General features: G+C 44.2%; 1 protein-coding gene across 4 annotated transcripts in view; it reads right to left on the reverse strand.

Annotated features, from left to right (window-relative positions):
• ASTN2 (astrotactin 2) overlaps window positions 1–20636 on the reverse strand; it is a 989097-nt gene that overhangs the window by 541209 nt on the left and 427252 nt on the right. For all 4 annotated transcript variants that reach the window (XM_043453335.1, XM_043453336.1, XM_043453334.1 and 1 more), the window contains one exon: window positions 12446–12613. In XM_043453335.1, coding sequence (XP_043309270.1) covers window positions 12446–12613 — 168 coding nt within the window. The remainder of the gene's footprint in view (window positions 1–12445; window positions 12614–20636) is intronic.

Here is a 20636-nt window from a genome sequence, read left to right on the forward strand (position 1 = left end):
TACTATGTTACCTAGACACCTCTCATGTTATAATCCTCTCTGTTGCAGGCATATTCTTCTCTTTGAATCCTTGGTCTTGACAACTTCATAAAGTCCTTATGTCCCTTTAAACATTAATAATACAGGGACCAGCAAATAACGGAAACAATCTATAAACACTGTAAACATTTAGTACACTGTAAGACATGCATAGGACATAAGTACATACATTTTCATTTCAAATCCAATTGCAAGTGAAAAGTGGATGCTGAAGGCATGAAAATAAACGGTATATGACAGCGAACATGACTGACATCTGCATCAATTTGAAAAGAAAATTCAATCTGCTTTAAATGCCATTTACAAATTGTTTCAATCATACTTATGTTCTAAGTTATTAGTACTTGAAAGGTCATAGAAACATGAATTTTGAGTTGGAAAGTATCTTAGGAATCATTCAGGGCTATAATTCATATCTTGCCACTAATTTACTCAGTGACACCAGGCAACTTGCTTAGCCTTCATGACCCTCTATAGATCAGACTAGATGATCGCTAGGGACCTTTCCTGCATTCAGATTATGTTTCCACTAATCTCTTTTTTTGAAAAGAAAGAAAATGAAATTCACAGTATGTGACATACCCAAGGTTAAATGACAAATCTGTGGCAAAGCTGCCACTAGAATTGAGAATCTATGATTTTTTCATTGCACACATTTAAAAGTCACACAAGGACTAAATGAAAAGCCAGTAGATGGAATGTTAAGATTTTTTAAGTTTCTCTATTAGGTGGTCAGATCCCAGAGGCCAGGGACTATACCTTATTTTCTTTTCACATAATCTAGCACAATTGTACATTGCTGAACAAAAGACGTTTTAGAAAATAGTTATTAAATTAACTGAAATAATTATTAAGTTAATGAAATGAAGACACTATAGGCTGAAAAACTGATTATAAAAATAGCAGCAGACACTGTGTTGTGTCTGCCATAAATTAGGTACCATGCCAAATGCATTTTAAATGTGATTTTTCATCTTATTCTCACAACAGCTATGCAAAGTAGGAATTATTTGCCTCACTTTTTATATATGTAAAAATGAGGTTCAGAGATGTTAAATGACCTGCCAAAGTCAGTAAATGGAGAAGCAAGGCTTTGAACCTAGTTCAGTCAGACCCCAAAGGATATTCCAGTTCTACTTTGGTCCAGTAAATGCTTGCATGAATAAATGAATAGATGAATGAATTAGTGACTAAATGAGTTAGGGTTTTGTAGTTGCCTGCCTCATGTGGTTTGGGGCCATAGTGTTGAAGATTCTGTATACAGAATTCAGCATGATACCACCCATGTGTTTCCCCGGTGGCTCAGACAGTAAAGAGTCTGCCTGCAATGCGGGAGAGCCGGGTTCAATCCCTGGGTCGGGAAGACCCCCTGGGGAAGGAAATGGCAATCTACTCCAGTATTCTTGCCTGGAAAATCCCATGGATGGACAACCCTGGCAGGCTAGAGACCATGGGATCGCAAAGAGTTGGACACAACTGAGTGACACACACACACACACACACACACACCCCCATGGGCAAAAATTTAATAAAACTGTTTCATAGTACGATTCACCCATGATGATATTCTTTTTCTTGTGCTCGGTCTTCAGTCCTGTCTGACTCCTTGCAACTGGAGCCTGCTGGGCTCCTCTGTCCATGGAATTTTCCAGGCAAGAATACTGGAATGGGTTGCCACTTCCTACTTGAGGGGATTTTTTCCAATCCAGGGATTGGAAGCTCCCATCTCTTGTGTCTCCTGCATTGGCAGGCAGATTCTTTACCACTAGCGCCACCTAGTAAGCCCCAGGTGAATAAACTGCATATGACATCAGTTCAGTTCAGTTCAGTCGCTCAGTCTTGTCCGACTCTCCGCAACCACATGGACTGCAGCACGCCAGGCCATCCTGTCCATCACCAACTCCCATAGTTTACCCAAACTCATGTCCATTGAGTCAGTGATACCATCCAACCATCTCATCCTATGTCGTCCCCTTCTCCTCCTGCCCCCAATCCCTCCCAGCATCAGGGTCTTTTCAAATGAGTCAGTTCTTTGCATCAGGTGGCCAAAATATTAGAATTTCAGCTTCAGCATCAGTCCTTACAATGAATGTTCAGGACTGATTCCCTTTAGGATGGACTGGTTGGATCTCCTTGAAGTCCAAGGGACTCTCAAGAGTCTTCTCCAACACCACAGTTCAAAAGCATCAATTCTTTGGTGCTCAGCTTTCTTTATAGTCCAACTCTCACATCCATACATGACCACTGGAAAAACCATAGCTTTGAATAGAAAGACTTTTATTGACAAAGTAATGTCTCTGCTTTTTTAATATGCTATCTGGGTTGGTCATAACTTTTCTTCCAAGGACTAAGCGTCTTTTAATCTCATGGCTGCAGTCACCATCTGCAGTGATTTTGGAGCCCAGAAAAATAAAATCTGCCACTATTTCCCCACCTATTTGCCATAAAGTGATGGGACCAGATGCCATGATCTTAGTTTTCTGAATGTTGAGTTTTAAGCCAACTTTTTCACTCTCCTCTTTCACTTTCATCAAGAGGTTCTTTAGTTCTTCTTCACTTTCTGCCATAAGGGTGGTGTCATCTGCATATCTGAGGTTACTGATATTTCTCCAGGCAATCTTGATTCCAGCTTGTGCTTCATCCAGCCCAGCATTTCTCATGATGTACTCTGCATCTAAGTTAAATAAGCAGGGTCACAATATACAGCCTTGATGTACTCCTTTCCCTATTTGGAAACTGTCTGTTGTTCCATGTCCAATTCTAATTGTTGCTTCCTGACCTGCATACAGGTTTCTCAAGAGGCAGGTCAGGTGGTCTGGTATTCCCATCTCTTGAGGAATTTTCCAGAGTTTGCTGTGGTCCACACAGTCAAAAGCTTTGGCATAGTCAATAAAACAGATGTTTTTCTGGAACTCTCTTGCTTTTTCGATGATCCAGCAGATGTTGGCAATTTGATCTCTGGTTCCTCTGCCTTTTCTAAAACCAACTTGAACATCTGGAAGTTCACAGTTGATGTACTGTTGAAGTCTGGCTTGGAGAATTTTGAGCATTATTTTACTAGGGTGTGAGATGAGTGCAATTATGCGATAGTTTGAACATTTTTCGGCATTGCCTTTCTTAGGGACTGGAACGAAAACTGACCTTTTCCAGTCCTGTAGCCACTGCTGAGTTTTCCAAATGTGCTGGCATATTGAGTGCAGCACTTTCACAGCATCATCTTTCAGGATTTGAAACAGTTCAACTGGAATTCCATCACCTCCACTAGCTTTGTTCGTGTATGCACATGACCTTAGATGCAGATTCTTTTTCTTAAATTATTTTTATTGGGGTAACATTGGATTATTTTTTTGGGCTCCAAAATCACTGCGGATGGTGACTGCAGCCATGAAATTAAAAGATGCTTACTCCTTGGAAGGAAAGTTATGACCAACCTAGATAGCACATTAAAAAGCAAAGACATTACTTTGCCAACAAATGTTCGTCTGGTCAAGGCTATGGTTTTTCCAGTGGTCACGTATGGATGTGAGAGTTGGACTGTGAAGAAAGCTGAGCACTGAAAAATTGATGCTTTTGAATTGTGGTGTTGGAGAAGACTCTTGAGAGTCCCTTGGACTGCAGGGAGATCCAACCAGTCCATCCTAAAGGAGATCACTCCTGGATGTTCATTGGATGGACTGATGCTGAAGCTGAAACTCCAATACTTTGGCCACCTCATGCGAAGAGTTGACTCATTGGAAAAGACCCTGATGCTGGGAGGGATTGGGGGCAGGAGGAGAAGGGGACGACAGAGGATGAGATGGGTGGATGGCATCACCGACTCGATGGGCATGAGTTTGAGTAAACTCCGGATGTTGGTGATGGACAGGGAGGCCTGGCGTGCTGCAATTCATGGGGTCGCAAAGAGTCGGACACGACTGAGCGACTGAACTGAACATTGGGTTGAAAATCCCTTGGACAGCAAGGAGACCAAATCAGTCAATTCTAAAGGAAATCAACCCTGACTATTCATTGTAAGGGCTTCCAGTGTAGCTCAGTCGGTAAAGCATCTGCCTGCAATGCAGGAGACCTGGGTTCAATTTCTGGGTCAGGAAGTTCCCCTGGAGAAGGAAATGGCAACCCACTTCAGTATTCTTGCCTGGAGAATCCCATGGATAGAGGAGCCTGGCAGGCTACAGTTCATGGGATCGCAAAAGTCGGACACAACTTGGCGCTATCCATACTCATTGTAAGCACTGACGCCGCAGCTTCACTAATTTGGCCACCTGATAAGAGGAGCCAGCTCATTGGAAAAGACCCTGAGGCTGGGAAAGACTGAGGGCAGAAGGAGAGGGGGACGACAGTGGATGAGATGGTTTGATGGCATCATCGACCCAATGGACATGAGCGTGAGCAAACCCTGGGAGACAGCGGAGGACAGGGAAGCCTGCTTGCTGCAGTCCGTGGGGCCACAGAGGGTCGGGCACAGCTGAGCCACAGCCACCGCCTCCGCACTGGTTTGTAAGGTCACGTTTTTTCATGTGGACATTATGGTAGGTCTGCTCCTATACACACTGCGGCGTGCTCACCACTGAAGTTCTGTTTCTATCTGTCCCTGTACAGTTGATCCCCTCGCCCATGTCACCCTCCCCATTCTTAAGGCCAAAGCCTGATCGTTTCAACTGTGCGGCGCCACATTTGATATGACTATAGCACACAGTCCTTGAATATTAATTTTCTGTCTTCAGACTGAACAGTATTGGTAGATTATTCTGGAAGGGAGACTCCTGCCACCCTCTGGAAACATTCTCAAGCCTTCTCTGAGCCATCCCTGAGACCCCCTCTTTGCCCTCGTCCATGATCATTTTATTCTCATCCCATCCACTCTTAGGACGGTCAATGTTTAATGATTGGTTTTCCAAAGAAAATAAGCCATGATTTGTTAACATTTACCAATTTTGTTGGTATAAATACCCTTATCATAGCCAATTTCCAAGCGACTTGCCTGACAGAATTGGACAAAGAGTGAGGGTGAGATGCCAACGTTCAACCCTCATGAGTTCATAGAAAATAATGAAAGGAAGAAAGGGAGGGCAGTAGGGAGACAGAAAGGGAGGGGATTTCTCTCCCTGTATGCCTTTAAAAAAATTGTATTCACCAATTTTCAGTTTCTTCCTCCATATCCAATCACATATAAACTCAGATTAACTCCATACAAGCCAGCTCCAGCACACGTTAGATCTAGCTCCAGAATCAGCCCTGCAGGCTGTATTAAATTGTTGAAATTTCTGGAAAAATGTTAAAAAAATAAAGCATTGGTGAGCTGGGCTCTGGCACAGGGCCAGGAAAACGACCAGGCTCATCCAAGTCTCACGGCCGGTACACGCTCTTCACCAGCGCTGTCTCCCCGCTTCCCTCCTCCTTCCTGGTCATTTGGGAGGAAGGATTCTTCTTACTGACACATTCATTAAAGCACTAATGCATGATGATCAGTACTTGGATTCCATGGGGCTTGGAATTTCAGCCCTATAGGACCCACACACAGAAGGAGGAGTTCACTGAAGGGAAGCTAAGCCACTTTTGACAGATCTGAGCTCTGAATGGGCACAGCACTTGGGGGTTTTGTTTTTCCATGACTTCTCCCACGTTCTTGGTGGAAGCCAAAGAAGAGAGCACCCAGCTGTTCCCTTGAATAATTAGATGTTCCACGAAACAACTGGATAGGTCGAGGGCAAGGTTCATTTTTTCAGTGGCCAATGTAGTCTTCCTAAACTTCCCGGTGGCTCTCAGAAGCTTCAGATCCTCCACCTTCCATGAGTTCTCTCCACCCCATCTTCCGGGCCTCATCTCCTCCACCTCCCCTAGTTCTCTTCTTCCACGTCACGTACAGCACATTCTACAGAGGCCAGTAGCTATGCTGCTCTCTGCTTTAGGGAATTATTCTAGACTCACTTCCCCTTTCTCTCCATCATCAAGATTCCTCTGCTAAAGCACCTTTTACTCGTATTTCCTACTGACTCTACAAGGCTCAGCTAAAAGGTCATCTTCTCCATGATGGATCTCCTGAAATCCCCATCTAGAATACATTTCTCCAGTTATTCCAGGCATGAGATACTCTATAAATGGTTGTTCTTGATTTATTCCACATTGTGTCTTTTATAATAGCTGTAGAGGAGCCTATTATTTTTATCCCTGTGAAAATGTGAAATCCATGAAGGCAGGAACATTGTCCAATTTGTCCATGATTTCCCATGGCACTTAACACGCAAGACTTATGAGTTGTGGAATTAAGAAAATCTTGCTTGAATGAATTTAAAAAATTGAAACAAATTTTACATAGTGGGTTTGAGTCAAGCCCCATGAAAATATATTCAGGGGACTTACACTCCTATTTCCACTCCTTACCTGTAGATAGTCCCATCCGTTTACATCTGGAGTGATTTGTGAGAGCAAGGTGCTCTGCTGGACAGTGAGCTGGGAAGAATTCGGGCATAAATGGTACAGTAATAAGCTTTAAGAAGTTTAGGTTTTAACATCCTAGAGAAATGTCCAAATAATAACTCATGTTTTAATCAAGATTTTAGGTACAGGACAAGGTTTCCTTTTTCAACGGCCAAAAGAGAACTTCAGTGATACTGCAGAAGTCATCCATTCTATTGAAAGGAAATCAGAGGTAATTAAGTAAATAGAATTTTGAAAAGCAGATAATTAAAGGACAAAAAGAAATTTTCAGGTAGAGAAAGGAATCTTCGGAACTTCAGTTCGAAGGTAAAACTTTGCATGGGGTATTGGGGTGGGGCTATTATGAGTATGAGCAGAGAGGACAATGCAAAGAGGCAATGTTCTTGGGGATGCCTGTGGCTGAATGGGAGGGTGAGACACTCTTCAGGAGTCTCCAACCAGCAGATCTAACACCTGATGATCTCAGATGGAGCTGACTTAATAATAATTGAAATAAGGCACACAATAAATGTAATGTGCTTGAGTCATCCCCAAACCATCCCTCTCCTAGTCCATGGAAAATTGTCTTCCAGGAAATCAGTCCCTGGTGCCAAAAAGGTTGGGGACCGCTGCAGCTGGTCTGGCTACTGGACAGTTCCCGGAGACCCAGTTTCTCTAGTGCTGTAAAATATTTAATGTGAGTTTATATGTAAGTGGATATGGAGGAAGAAGTTGAAAATTGGTGAATAAAAATTTTTGAAGGAGCATGGGGTCAGAAATTTTCTTCCTCCCTCTCTTCCTCCCCTGCGTCCCCCTTTCTTTATTTTTTGTGAACAAGTTATCTGTCAGCATAATGCTGAGTTTTAAAGATACACAGAAGAACAAGACGCATGCTTTGAATTCCCCTGTGCTGTGCTATGTTTAGTCACTTTACAACCCCATGGACTGTAGCCCGCCAGGCTCCTCTGCCCATGGGGATTCGCCAGGCAATAATACTGGAGTGGGTTGCCATGCCCTCCTCCAGGGGATCTTCCCAACCCAGGGATCGAACCCAGGTCTCCTGCATTGTAGGCAGATTCTTTACTGTCTGAGCCACTAGGGAAGCCCAAGAGTACTGGAGTGGGTAGCCTACCCCTTCTCCAGGGGACCTGCCTGACCCAGGAATCAAACCGGGGTCTCCAGCATTGCAGGCCGATTCTTTACCAGCTGAGCTACCAGGGAAGCCCTTGAATCCCCCTACCCAGCCCCTAAAAAAGCTTACAGTCTGGTGACAGATCAGATAAGGAAAGAACAATGATTCTGCCCAGGGACAAGGACTATGACAGGGACTACGGAGGCTAGGAGAGTAGAGAAGAGGACCCTCAGTGTGGTCACTGCAAGGGGCAGTGACTCATGAATGCCTCTGGGAGGAAGGGTGTTTGGGCTGCATGAAATGGAAATGAAAAGCATCCCTGGTCTCCAGTAAAAGGAGGAGAAACACATTTAAAGGGGGAGGGAACAGCCTTTGAAGGGGATGCAGGCATGAGAAGGCATGATGCCTTCGAGGAACTATGGGTATCAATGTACCTAGAGCCTGTGCTAGGTGACAAATAGTAGAAGAGATGAAGTGATAACAGTGAGCCTGTGAATGTCACTACAGGCCAGAACAGAGACATCGGAGTTGAAGCTAATTCTTTCTAGAGCTGTGGCTATCTTTCTGTACACTAGTTATTATCCTGGGCATATCTTCTCTTCTTGTTTCCAACTTCCAGTCTAATGAAATAAAGGAAGAAAGAAATGTGACGGTGGTTTGGGCAAGAATAATGAATTAACAAATATGTCTGCCCTGGCCTCGCAGTGTTTGTCTAGAACCCAAGAGGACCATTTGGGAGGAAGAGTGTTTAGAGCTTTGCTGCAGCTAGGGTAGTCCTTGGATCAGAAGCATCAGAGGGAGCTGGCAGCCTTTGAGAGATGTAGAATGTAAGATTTCCTCTAGACCTGCTGCAGGCTGGAGCAGCATTGGGTAGGAACGCAGTGTCCTGAGCTTGAATCTTGGCTCTGCCTCCTCTGGCTGCGTGACTTTGGTCCTTTCTTGCCTTCTTCTCTGGGCATCAGTATCATCAGTGATAAAGTTAAGGTCAACCCAGGGGATTCCTGTGACATTCTCAGCTCTAAGGGGTGAAAGTGTGTGTGGGGGTGTTCTTCTTGGGAATACTGGTGGGAAAGCTGATTGTTTTCAAACTGACTAACACACACTTGCTCCCTGGATGATCCACTCTTTGGAATTACGTCTTTAAGCCTGTAGCTAGTGAAAAAGATCCTCAGAAATCATGGGCTTGCACCTGAAGGCAGATCAACTAGAAAATCAGAAGGTCAGACCGTCAGGCACTCACCACTCTGTCTAGCTGAGACTTCAGAGAAGAAGAAAAGAAGTGGGTCCTTTCTGTTCCCTCCTACGTCCTATCTTGTCTACTTTTTAAGGAAAGAGAAAAGAAAGAGGCAGAATCTACATGACCAGCTCCAGAAGCACATAATTCCATAGGGTTTTCCTCATTGTTGCATGAGGATAATCAAGTGTGTGTGTGGGTGTGTGTGTGGGTGTGTGTACACGTGTGTGTGTACGTGTGTGTGTGTATGCGTGTGTGCTGTGGGTACAGGGAGACTGCTTAGGGTGACAATGCCTTAAAGTATAAATGTTTTAATTAAAAGAAAGAAGATCTAGCTGTCTGATCCAATGGTACACTAGAGCTACATTTCATTTTCTAAATATCTTCCCCAGTAGGTCTATGTAAAGGCTGCAAAAATACATCTGAACAGGCTCCCAACTAAAAGATAAGGATGGAATGACGGCTAGATGGCCAAATCCTTGCCTTACTCTGCAGAGATGAAGGGGCTAGCCTGGAGAATACGTTCCCTTACTCCCAAACTGCTGCCCCATGGAGAAGTGCTTGAGAATTTGGGTTGAGAAAGCGCACTCCTGACCTGGCCCACTGAGACCCCTCACTCTACAGCATCAGTGCAGTGAGATTTCCAGGCAAGATAGTCAGCATCTTGTTAACGGAGAGAGGAGTGAAACTGCAGAGAAAAATGCCAGTGTGAGTTGTAGGGAAGAGACACAGGTCTGGGAGCTTTATTGCTAACTTGCTCTGTGATCTTGGCAAATCTCCTCTCTAACTCCTATTTCCCTGTTTGTGGACATTAATTACTATTATTGGGCAGCAATTATGAATAAGATGTCCACTTACTAAGCACTGACTGTAAATAATGCAGTGTATTCCAAGTTAATACTATCCGTATGCTGTTGACTCACAAATTTCTACCTCCAGCTAGGAACATTTTCTTTGAATAAGACTTTTGGATCCCAATGCTTATTTTTCATGTTTTACCTGGGAAGCATCCTCCCTGCAGACACATCAAGGCCATTGTCACAAGAGGAACGTCTGGGCTAATATCTTCACATGTCTGCAGGAGCCTTAGATATGCTAGAAGGCCAAGGAGTACCTGTGGTTATGACCAGCCTTCTCCTTGGGGAAAAAGCTTTTGACTAGTACAACATGCCAACATGAGGTTTAGATGTGGATTTTTCACCATACTCTTCAGAGGGTCACCTTATTTCTACATGTTGTTTTACAACTGCTGCCTCCCTCCACTATTAATGGTCCACCCTCAGTGAAAAGTGCTGGTGAAACTCTTTGCACATCACTTTACAGCATCTGCATTTGGAAGGTGGGGGGAGGAGTAAAGTTGACTTGAGATGCTGTTTCATACAAATTAGCTCAATCATAGCCCCACAAGGCAGGGACGGCATCATCACCCCCATATTACAGATGAGGACACTAAATTTATAGAGGTTGAAATGATTTGCCAAGATACGTGGTAAGTGATAGAAACAGGGTTTGAATCCAGGTGTTCTGTTTTTCTGACATCGATAACCTGTAGCCTTGGGAATTTCCTGGTGGTCCAGTGGCTAAGACTCCGCACTCCCAACGCAGGGAGCCCAGGTTCGATTCCTGGTCAGAGAACTAGATCTCACATGCTGCAACTAAGATCTGATGTGGCCAAATAAATAAATGACAAATAGATATAAAAGGAGCGTTTGTCAAAACTCATAAAACCTTACAACACAAAAACTGAACATTAATGTCCCCAAATAAAACATTACATATGTGTATATATATATACATAATACACATATATGTGTTATATACACAGTTTAGAAGTGTAGGAAGTCCAAGGAAAGAACGTAGACTGTGACCACAAAATCTATCTGTACTACAGAGATATGGTACCACCTGACAGATGGGGATGAGAGAAGACTGGATATCCCAAGTGCTGCAACTAAGATCTGGTGCAGCCAAATAAACAAACAAATAATTTTTTTAAAGTACAATTAAAAAAAATAAAGAACAACAGCACCCTTGAATACCCTCTAAGCTGATTTGCCACACAGCAGCCAGAGTGGTCCTGTTACAGTTTAGATCAAGCTGCTTCTTTGCTCAGAATCCTCCAGTGGATTTCATCTCACTCAGAGTAACATCCGAAGTCCTTATCCTCCTACATGAGGCCCTGCAACCTCCTCTCATCATCCCCCCCGCCATCAGCCTTCTGCTTTTTGGGTTTGCCTCCTAACTCCTCTCCCCTCTGCCCTCCTACTGGTCCTTCTGTGAGTGCTGATCCCAGGGCATGTTCCTGAGCTGCTGCTGCAGAGGGGCTGCCCGTGCTATCCCCTCAGCCTAGAATGCTTTCCCCAGATGGAAGCAATGGTTTTTCTCATCACCATCTTAAGGTGTCTTAAAGTGCCTGTTCTTCAGGCAAAGGTTACCGCCTTGGAGAAGCCTTCCCTGGCCACCGTGTCTGTCGTAACAGCTCCACACCTACTCCCAGTGAGCACCCTCAGGCTTTGTGCTCTCCCCCAGTATTTCTCATCCTCGGACAGCATCCACATTTCCCCGTTTGTCTACTGCAGCCCAGTCCAACAGAACGTTCTGCAATGATGCCACTGTTCCGCGTTCTCCAAGGGTGGCCACCCGTCACATTAGCCACGGAGCACACGAAACACAGCTAATACGATGGAGGAGACGTTTAATTTTAGCGAACTTAAATGTAAATAGCCACACGTGGCTAGTGGCTACCTTCTCAGGCAATGCAGATTTAATCTGCAGAATATAAGTGTAATTAGGACAGAGATTTTGCCTATTTTGTTCACTGCTATGTCCCCAGTGCCTAGAAAACTGTCCAACTACTCGATATGTGTCAGTCAAAAGAATGAATAAAGGAATCTACTAGAAGCTCTCCGTACATTATCTCATTTAATCCCAACAACAGACTTGTGGGTTAGATACTATTTTCATGCTCTAGTATTCAGAGAGAGGAAGTGTCTTGCTAAAGAATGCCCAGTTAGCTTGGACCCGATAGCCAACATTTCCCCTTTTAAGGTAAGAAAAAAAAAGTTCTGGGGATCTAGTATACAGAATAGTGAACAATACTGTTGTATTTTGAAAACTCCTAAGTGAGTAGACCTTAAATGTTATCACCATATACACACAAAGACGGTAAGAATGTGAGGTGATAGAGGTATTAAGGAACCTTATTATGGTAATCATTTTGCCCTATATATATGGATTAAATCATCACACTTTACACCTAAAATTTATACAACTTTATGTGCCAATTATATTTCAATAAAGATGAAAAAATGATAAAGAACACCCAGCAAGGAAGAGGAAGATAGGATCTGAGCTCAGGGCTGTCTGGTGACATTCAGACTCTTTGCTTTGCTGAAATTGGATTAGACATTTTCTGTGGTCCTTTCTGAGATGCTGTGGTTTTACAAGAATCTGCTTCCCCACCAGCCAATGACGGCACGTAGTTTAACCACCAAAGGGATTGATGGACACTTTATATAAAGCCCCTGGTCAATCACTCAGAAGCCACGATTCTTCGGACAGAAGGAGTGCAGACCCTCTGCAGCCCGTGCTGTCTCCTCTCCCCAGCCCTGCCCACGGCTCACCAGTTTCTGGGTCGCAGAGCTGCTCACAGGCATCTGTGGTCCTCTGTCCGCAGAGGTCCCTCACCCATGGGGAGGTCGCGTTGATCTGGTAATACAGGGACAGCTTGGCCGGGTTTAACCAGTCGGAGATGTCCAGGTAGCTCCCTTCACTCACCACAAAGCTGCTCCCTGTGGGGGGACAGAGAGAAAAACAGCTACTTTTCGGACACAGGTGTCTTGCTGCTGATGTGCAGGGCAGGAATGGAGACAGGTGCATACAGGCCACTCCCCTCACGACAGGTCCTCTGTTGTCACTGATCTACACACCCTCACAGAGCATGTACACTGTGCAGGTTATGGTGTGAGCAACCGATGGAGACAGACAAGTCAGACATGAGAGAAAGTTCTGCCGAGTGCTTGAGGGTCAGGCCCTCAAGGCTGAGAGAGACCTGAGTTCAAATTCCAGATCCACCGTTACCAGCCCTGGACTTTGGGGAAGTCCCTCTGGGTCTTGGCCACATCGTCTGTAAATGGGAATACTAACAGAACTCACCCCGGTGTTGTGAAAATGAAATAAATTAATGTGGATAAAGTGCTTAGCCAGTGCCTGATTTGTCCTAGGAAAGAAGGATTAAGGGCATTAAGTTCCCTGCATACAAACAAGTTCTGTTCCCAAAGCACGTTTGTAAGTCCAGTTTGTTCATAAGTCCAACAGAGGTAGCCTAGGTACCCAACTTCAACAGATGATGACACTCACATGAACCAACTCATATGACTGGACACGTGAACACACATTCACATCTTTGAAAGTTCGCAACTTGAAGATTTGTATATAGAGGACTCACTGTATTAAAATTTAAAATGCAAGAAGTTTTTGTTTCTGTCACCCATGCGTCCCCCTTGAAACAGGGGTCACTAATAGCCCACAGGTGGGAGGCAGATGACATCCATGGGAAATACTGGCTGAGTGTAAGGGAAACGGCATGGTGGCCCCATGGCTTAGGTTGTTTTATTTTATTGTATGAGGGATAGAGAAAGAGGGTGAGAGAGAGAGGGATGGATTCAAAAGATCTGTAGCACCTCCAAAACAAAAATCAGCACCCATGCAATGGAAAATGCCTCAATGTCGGGAAACAATAAGGAAAGGTGGAGCTTGGGGTGAGCTGGGTGCTGGGGGCTCTATTCACACGCAGCAGCTGCAACTCAGCTCCCGCCAGCTCGGGTCAGATGGACCAGCCAGCTCGGGTCAGACGGATGTAAAGGTAAGTGGTGGAGGTTTTCATCAGAAGAGGCAGGAAATTTAGACTTTTGCTGTGATCACCCAGTTTGAAAATGATGGCTGAAATTTGTTCTTTAAAGCTTATGCAGGCCAAACAAAAGACTCTAACTTGGCAATCTAGGCTCCAAAATTGCTCCTTTTCAACATGCAAACACACAGACACATATATACATACAGCCATATGTGGATTAGCACACATATATACACACGCATATGGATGTGTGCATGCTAAGTCACTCAGTCGTGTTACACTCTTTGGAACCCTATGGACTGTAGCCCTCCAGGCTTCTCTGTCCGTGGGAGTCTCCAGACAAGAACACTGGAGTGGGTTGCCGTTTCCTTCTCCAGGGGATCTTCCCAACCCGGGGACTGAAGGCAAGTCTCTTCCATCTGCACTGGCAGGCAGGCTCCTCATCACGAGCACTTCCTGGGAAGCCCCCCACACACATGAACAACAAACATATTTTCTCTGGGGTCATGTAACAAAAGCCCATTGAAGGTGATGGCACATTAGTCATAAATAGTGAGAGTATATATGCAGCGATACAGTGAAAGTGGAATTTCACAGGGGGAAAGAGGAATAAAAATGGTTCAAATAGGACCAGGCTTTACAAAGCTGGACTTGGAGAGTGGTTCTAGATTTATGGCAGATCTAGAGACCTCAGCAGGAGGAGATTTTAAATTGTTTCAAAATTAGCATGACTCAGCTTCTCTCCCTGCATTGCCTTCCCTCTACATCACTATCAAGTTGGGGAAAAAAAAATCTTTCATGAATGCAATTTAAATTTTCCAAAGAAGGACTCAGTTAATAGACATCCTGCAGGTTTGGCAGCAACCTGTCAGGTCACATCAGACCCTGCTAGCTAACCAATGGTCAGGTTCATTTTGGCTCTGGTACCCAGCTGGGGGCCAATGGGAAGTGAGCAGAGAGGAAGGACCACTTCAGATACTACCTGGCTGCCCTGAGGAGCTAAGATTCTCTGGAAAGGATATAAGCATGGCAGGCAATGTTATGTTCTCTAATTCACACACACAGTATGATTAATATCATCATTTAGAATGAGTTTCTAAATAAAAGCACAGTGGACAATATGGTTTTGGTGAGGATGAAAGAGGACTCTCTGTGAAAAGCATAAGGATTAGATAGCATCAGGCCCAGAGATAAGGGAATGACCACATTTGAAGTTAGCCTTCAAATCCTTGGCAGCTAAAGAAAAAAAAAAAAAAGAAGAAGAAGAACAAGAAGAAGTAGTCTGTTGGATTCCATATTTCAAATTTTCTGGCAAGGGATGATATGCAAATCTATCTACAAAGCCATATTTTCCCCTCTGGAACTAAGCCCGAGCAGAAACATGTCACATGGGTCCATGTGCAAGGCACCGAACGTCAGTATCAACTACAGATTTTTCTTTTGAAAAGCACAGTCATGCTGTTTAAATGGATAATTCTTGTATTTATTCTCACTAAAGACTGAGGGATGGATATTGAATTATGTCCCAGGGCTGAGTTTGGCTAATCCCACTACTTTAGGAAAGTAACACAGCACAAAGATGAGGAGAAAAGAGCGGGCAAGACAGGTGTTGAGATCTCCAGTCTGCTACCTACTGGTTCTGTAAGCCTGGACAAGAAGACATGTTCTCAATCAAAGCCTAAGAAAGAGGTAGATACTGATTTCCCTTTCACAGGGTTACAAAAAAAAAAAAAACAAACCATAAAGATTAAACGAGACAATGCATTTGTCTTGGGTCAGGTTCACCAGCAATCAGACTCAAAGTCAGACACTGCGATGCAGGAGGTTTTGGGGGATGATCTCTTGTAGGGACACGAGTGAAGTGGGATGGGGCAGAGGGAGAAGGTGGACTGCATGCAGTTACAGCTGATCCCATGGGGAGCACTGGAGCTGAGATGGTCCTTTAGACTTGTAATCCAAATCAAGACAAAGGTGTTCGGTCTTTGGATCTCCAACACTAACCATCATAGGGGGAGAGACATCTCTGGGGAAGGGATCAAAGTTCTGGTGAAATAGTCCTTTTCAATGGAGGGCATTTCTCCAAGAAAGACTCAAGAGTGCTCAACCGTCAGCGTTCCAGGCAGCTGGAGGAATGAGTGCCCGTGTTCTAATAAGAGATTTGGAAGTAGTGTCACAACATCCACTACAGTATGTGAAGCCCCTGGCACATGGGGAAATCTCAACTTGCTGGAGCTATTTTGACTACGATTTAAATTTCTTCTGATCTTGGAAGCTCTGAAGGCAATACTGATTAACAGATCTTTTCAAATATGAGAAACATGATTCTCTTCGGAAGTGACTCACCCAAAAGCAAGTTGCCCTCAATGTCTTTAAAAAAGATAATATGTTGGTTTTAATGATAGAAGGGGGTTACTCTCCTTTGAACATACTATTGGGTCCAGATCCTGGGATGAGCATTCACTTAATCCTTACCAGAGCCTGGGAGGATGGGTATGGCCCCCTTTTACAGACAGACAACATCAGGTTCAGAGAGAGATTGATTCAGTCAAATTTGCACAACTAGTAAGTGGTCAAAGTAGGAACTTAACCCAAGCTTTTCAGGATCCAAAGCTAGGACATGCCCATTACTCCAGATTATCTTGAGAATCGAGGCTGTGGTGGGTATCAGGCAGAGTTGCCTTCCTTGGTCCTTCTACTCCTCTTTGGGTAGTCTGGGCATCCCCCTTCAATGTGTCCCTATAGTGTTGAAGGGCTTCTGCTTTCTCTGATACACTGTGATTTCCTGCAGGAAAGAAATCATGATTCATTCATTAGTTCTTATCAATCCAGCCCTCAGTAAAAGATATGGCACATACTAGAAGTTTGGTGAGTATCTGTTGAATGAAATAATGAAATTAAAGTCCCATCCTTGACTAGAGGAAAGTGTAACTCACTTTATGATGGAATTAGGAAGGAGATATGCTTCTACCTTGATCCCAAAACTTAACTTTTTTTTTTTTTTTTCATCCTGTGGGACTTCTCAGGTGGCCCTAGTGGTAAAGAACCCACCTTCTGATGCAGGAGACATAAGAGACTCAGGTTCGATCCCCGAGTTGGGAAGATCCCCTGGAGGAGGATATAGCAACCCACCCAGTATTCTTGCCTGGAGAATCCCATGGACAGAGGAGTCTGGTGGGCTACAGACCATGGGGTCGTAGAGTTGGACTCGAAAGAAGTGAATCAGCATGCATGTGTACACGCACACACAGGGGTCAGAATACAAGACTAGCCCTTCAGAGTCTCCCTCATTCCAAACCAAAACTTGAAATCTGCCATCGTGGCTTCTGGGCTCTTGTTCACCCAGAGAACTAAACTTGCGATGTGGATATGAAAGTAGAGAGTCTAGAGGGACTCAGTACGAAGGGGCAAGGATATGCACCAGAGAGCTGCCACAACAGAGAGTGAAAGAAAGTGATGGAAAAGTCTAGTCAAGGCTTAAACCATGTTCATTCACCCAACATTCATTAAACTGCTCCGCCTAAGAAATAGAAATAAGGATTCAAAGACAGGCTGACTCCAGCAAGAAAACTGTGGAATAACAAGGGAGGTCAAATGTATGCAGTGGGGGCTCAGTGGCTCAGCCGTGTCTGACTCTTTGTGATCCCATGGACTGTAGCCCTCCAGGCTCTGCTATCCATGGGATTCTCCAAGCAAGAATACTGGAGTGGGTAGCCATTCCTTTCTCCAGGGGATCTTCCCAAACCAGGGGTTAAATCCGGGTCTCCTTCATTGCAGGTGGATTGTTTACCATCTGAGCCACCAGGGAAGCCCAACGTATGCACAGGTAGATATAATACATCCTCCACAAGGAGACCCCGATTTGATTGCTGGGTCAGAAAGGCCCGTTGGAGAAGGGATAGGCTACCCACTCCAGTTTTCTGGCCTGGATAATTCCAAGGACTGTATAGTCCATGGGGTTGCAAAGAGTCGGACATGACTGAGTGACTTTTACTTTCATTTTCCACAAAAACATCTATATCTGTTTCATCTACTACACTAAAGCCTTTGACTGTGTGAATCACAACATACTGGAAAATTCTTTAAGAGATGAGAATAACAGACCACCTGACCTGCCTCCTGAAAAATCTCTATGCAGGTCAAGAAGCAACGGTTAGAACTGGACATGGAACAATGGTCTGGTTCACAGTTGGAAAAGGAGTACATCAAGGCTGTATATTGTCACCCTGCTTATTTAACTTATATGCAGAGTACATCATGAGAAATGTCAGGCTGGATGAATCATAAACTAGAATCAAGGTTGCCAAGAGAAATATCAACAACTTCAGATATGCAGACGATACCAGCCTTATGGCAGAAAGAAGAGGAACTAAAGAGCCTGTTGATGAAGGTGAAACAGGAGAGTGAAAAAGTTGGCTTAAAATTCAGCATTCAAAAAAGTAACATCATAGGATCTGGTCCTATCACTTCATGGCAAGTAGATGGGGAAACAATGGAAACAGAGGTAGATTTTATTTTCTCGGGCTCCAAAATCACCGCGGATGGTGACTGAAATTAAAATACGCCTACTCCTTGGAAGCAAAGCTGTGACAAACCTAGACAGCGTATTAAAAAGCAGAGACATTACTTTGCTGACAAAGTTCCATCTAGTCAAAACTATGTTTTTTTCAGTAGTCGTGTATAGATGTGAGAATTGGAACATAAAGAAGGCTGAGTGATGAAGAATTGATGCTTTTGAACTGTGGTGCTGGATAAGACCCTTGAGAGTCCCTTGGACTGCAAGGAGATCTAACCAGTCAACTCTAAAGGAAATCAACCCTGAATATTCATTGGAAGAACTGGTGCTGAAGCTGAATCTCTAATACTTTGGCCACCTGATGCAAAGAGCTGATCCATTGGAAAAGACCCTGATGCTGGGACAGATTGAGGGTAAGAGGAGAAGGGGGCAACAGAGGACAAGATGGTTGGATGGCATCACTGACTTAATGGACATGATTTGAAGCAAACTCTGGAAGATAGTGAAGGACAGGAAAGCCTGGCGTGCTGTAGTCCATGGGGTTGCAAAGAATCAGACATGATTTAGTGACTAACCACCAAAAGAGTGCTGTAAGAACTGCCTGAAAGTGATGAGCATTAAGTACATATAAGGGAAAGGTAAAAGGGGAATTGGAGGGGAATCATTAAAGAGTCAGACTTTAAGTTACACTTTGAAGAATGCAATAAAGATCAAAACTAGACAAAAGTTGAGGTGGAATTTGCTTCTGAAGCCTTGTGTTCAGACCTGGCTCGATGCCTCTTAATCTCTTTAATAATTACAAAGTAGCTGACTCAACTAACAGCTGTATATGCCCTGTCAAAGATTCACTCACTCATACATTTGTCCACTTAACAAATAAAGCACCTACTATGTGTTATTTCCTATCCTTATGCTCTGGATGAGCAAAATATGGTGTCCACCCATGACAACTTATCATCCAGGAAGGAAGGGAGGAAGTTCAAGGTGGCAAATCTTACGACAAACTATGTTTTTCAATTCTCCTTTTCTTATCTTCCCATCTAGAGTGTGAATTTCTTGAAGACCACGCCTTATATAACTATATTCACCAGAGTGCTTACAGGGTAGTGGAAGTTCTGAGGCTGTGTGTGTGTTGGTGTTGGGGTGTGTATGTGTAGAATGAGGGTGGGGGAAGGGAGAGAGAGAAAGAGTTGTAAGTCAGAGAGTAGCAAGCAGTTCTCCCTGGGTAAATTCTAACAGTACTTTGAGAATAAATCCATAGGAAAGGAATAAAAACACCTTCTCCAGGTGTTTCATACACCTTTAGCTTTCCAATGGACCCCTACTTTATTTTCTTGACTTAGCATCAAAAATATCCATTTGGATGCTCTGAGATTCTTCTTCGTGCTCACATCAATTTCCTCAGAGAGCAATGACTCTGAAATGAATCTCTTCCAAAATCTCAACTTCAAAATGTCATGTTTCCTTATTTTTAAATATATACATATTTTTCTCCCCCTGGCTGTAGGAATATACATCATCTAATTAGCCAAATGGATTTTCAGTTCAGCCCAATCGTTTCCTTATCTCGCATCTGAAGCTCAGCATTGCTCAGGGGACCGCACGGGCACGGAGGCCCTCATTAACTCTGATCTTCAATTACATTGATTATAAGCCTGCTCCGTAATTGCGCAGCATAGATCAGGGGTGAGCCCGGGAGCATGGGACACTTCGTGATAGAATTGGGAAAGACAGAGGCACATCAGCCCCCAAAGACATAGAAAGCTACAAATGAGAACTAAAAATACCCCAGAAGGAGGTGTCACCAGACAGCACTGCCTGGGGAGCCAATTCAGTTCAGTTGCTCAGTCATGTCCGACTCTTTGCGACCCCATGAACCACATCATGCCAGGCCTCCCTGTCCATCACCAACTCCCAGAGTCCACCCATACCCATGCCCATTGGGTCAGTGATGCCATCCAACTATCTCATCCTCTGTCGTCCCCTTCTCCTCCTGCCCTCGATATTCCCCAGCATCAGGGTCTTTTCCAATGAGTCAGCTCTTCGCATCAGGTGGCCAAAGTATTGGAGTTTCAGCTTCAACATCAGTCCTTCCAATGAACACCCAGGCCTGATCTTTAGGATGGACTGGTTGGATCTCCTTGCAGTCCAAGGGACTCTCAAGAGCCTTCTCGAACACCACCATTCAAAAGCAACAATTCTTCAGCGCTCAGACAGCAGTGCAAATCCCTTTCATTACACCTCCCATCATGACACAGACCTCTGAAAACCATGGAGAGAAGATTTGAAAAGAAGGCTCTGGTCATGGTGGAGAATGGGAAGCCAGAGAGGGAACTGAAAGATGGTCTTCAGTTCATGGTTGAAAGATGGTCTGAAAGATGGTCTTCACGAACGAAGCTCAGGGAGCCGTTTTAGCCCAAAGGATTCAGCTCTCCCTTCTGTCCCTTCT

Source organism: Cervus canadensis, chromosome 30 (genome assembly GCF_019320065.1).
Source record: "Cervus canadensis isolate Bull #8, Minnesota chromosome 30, ASM1932006v1, whole genome shotgun sequence".
NCBI lineage: Eukaryota > Metazoa > Chordata > Mammalia > Artiodactyla > Cervidae > Cervus > Cervus canadensis.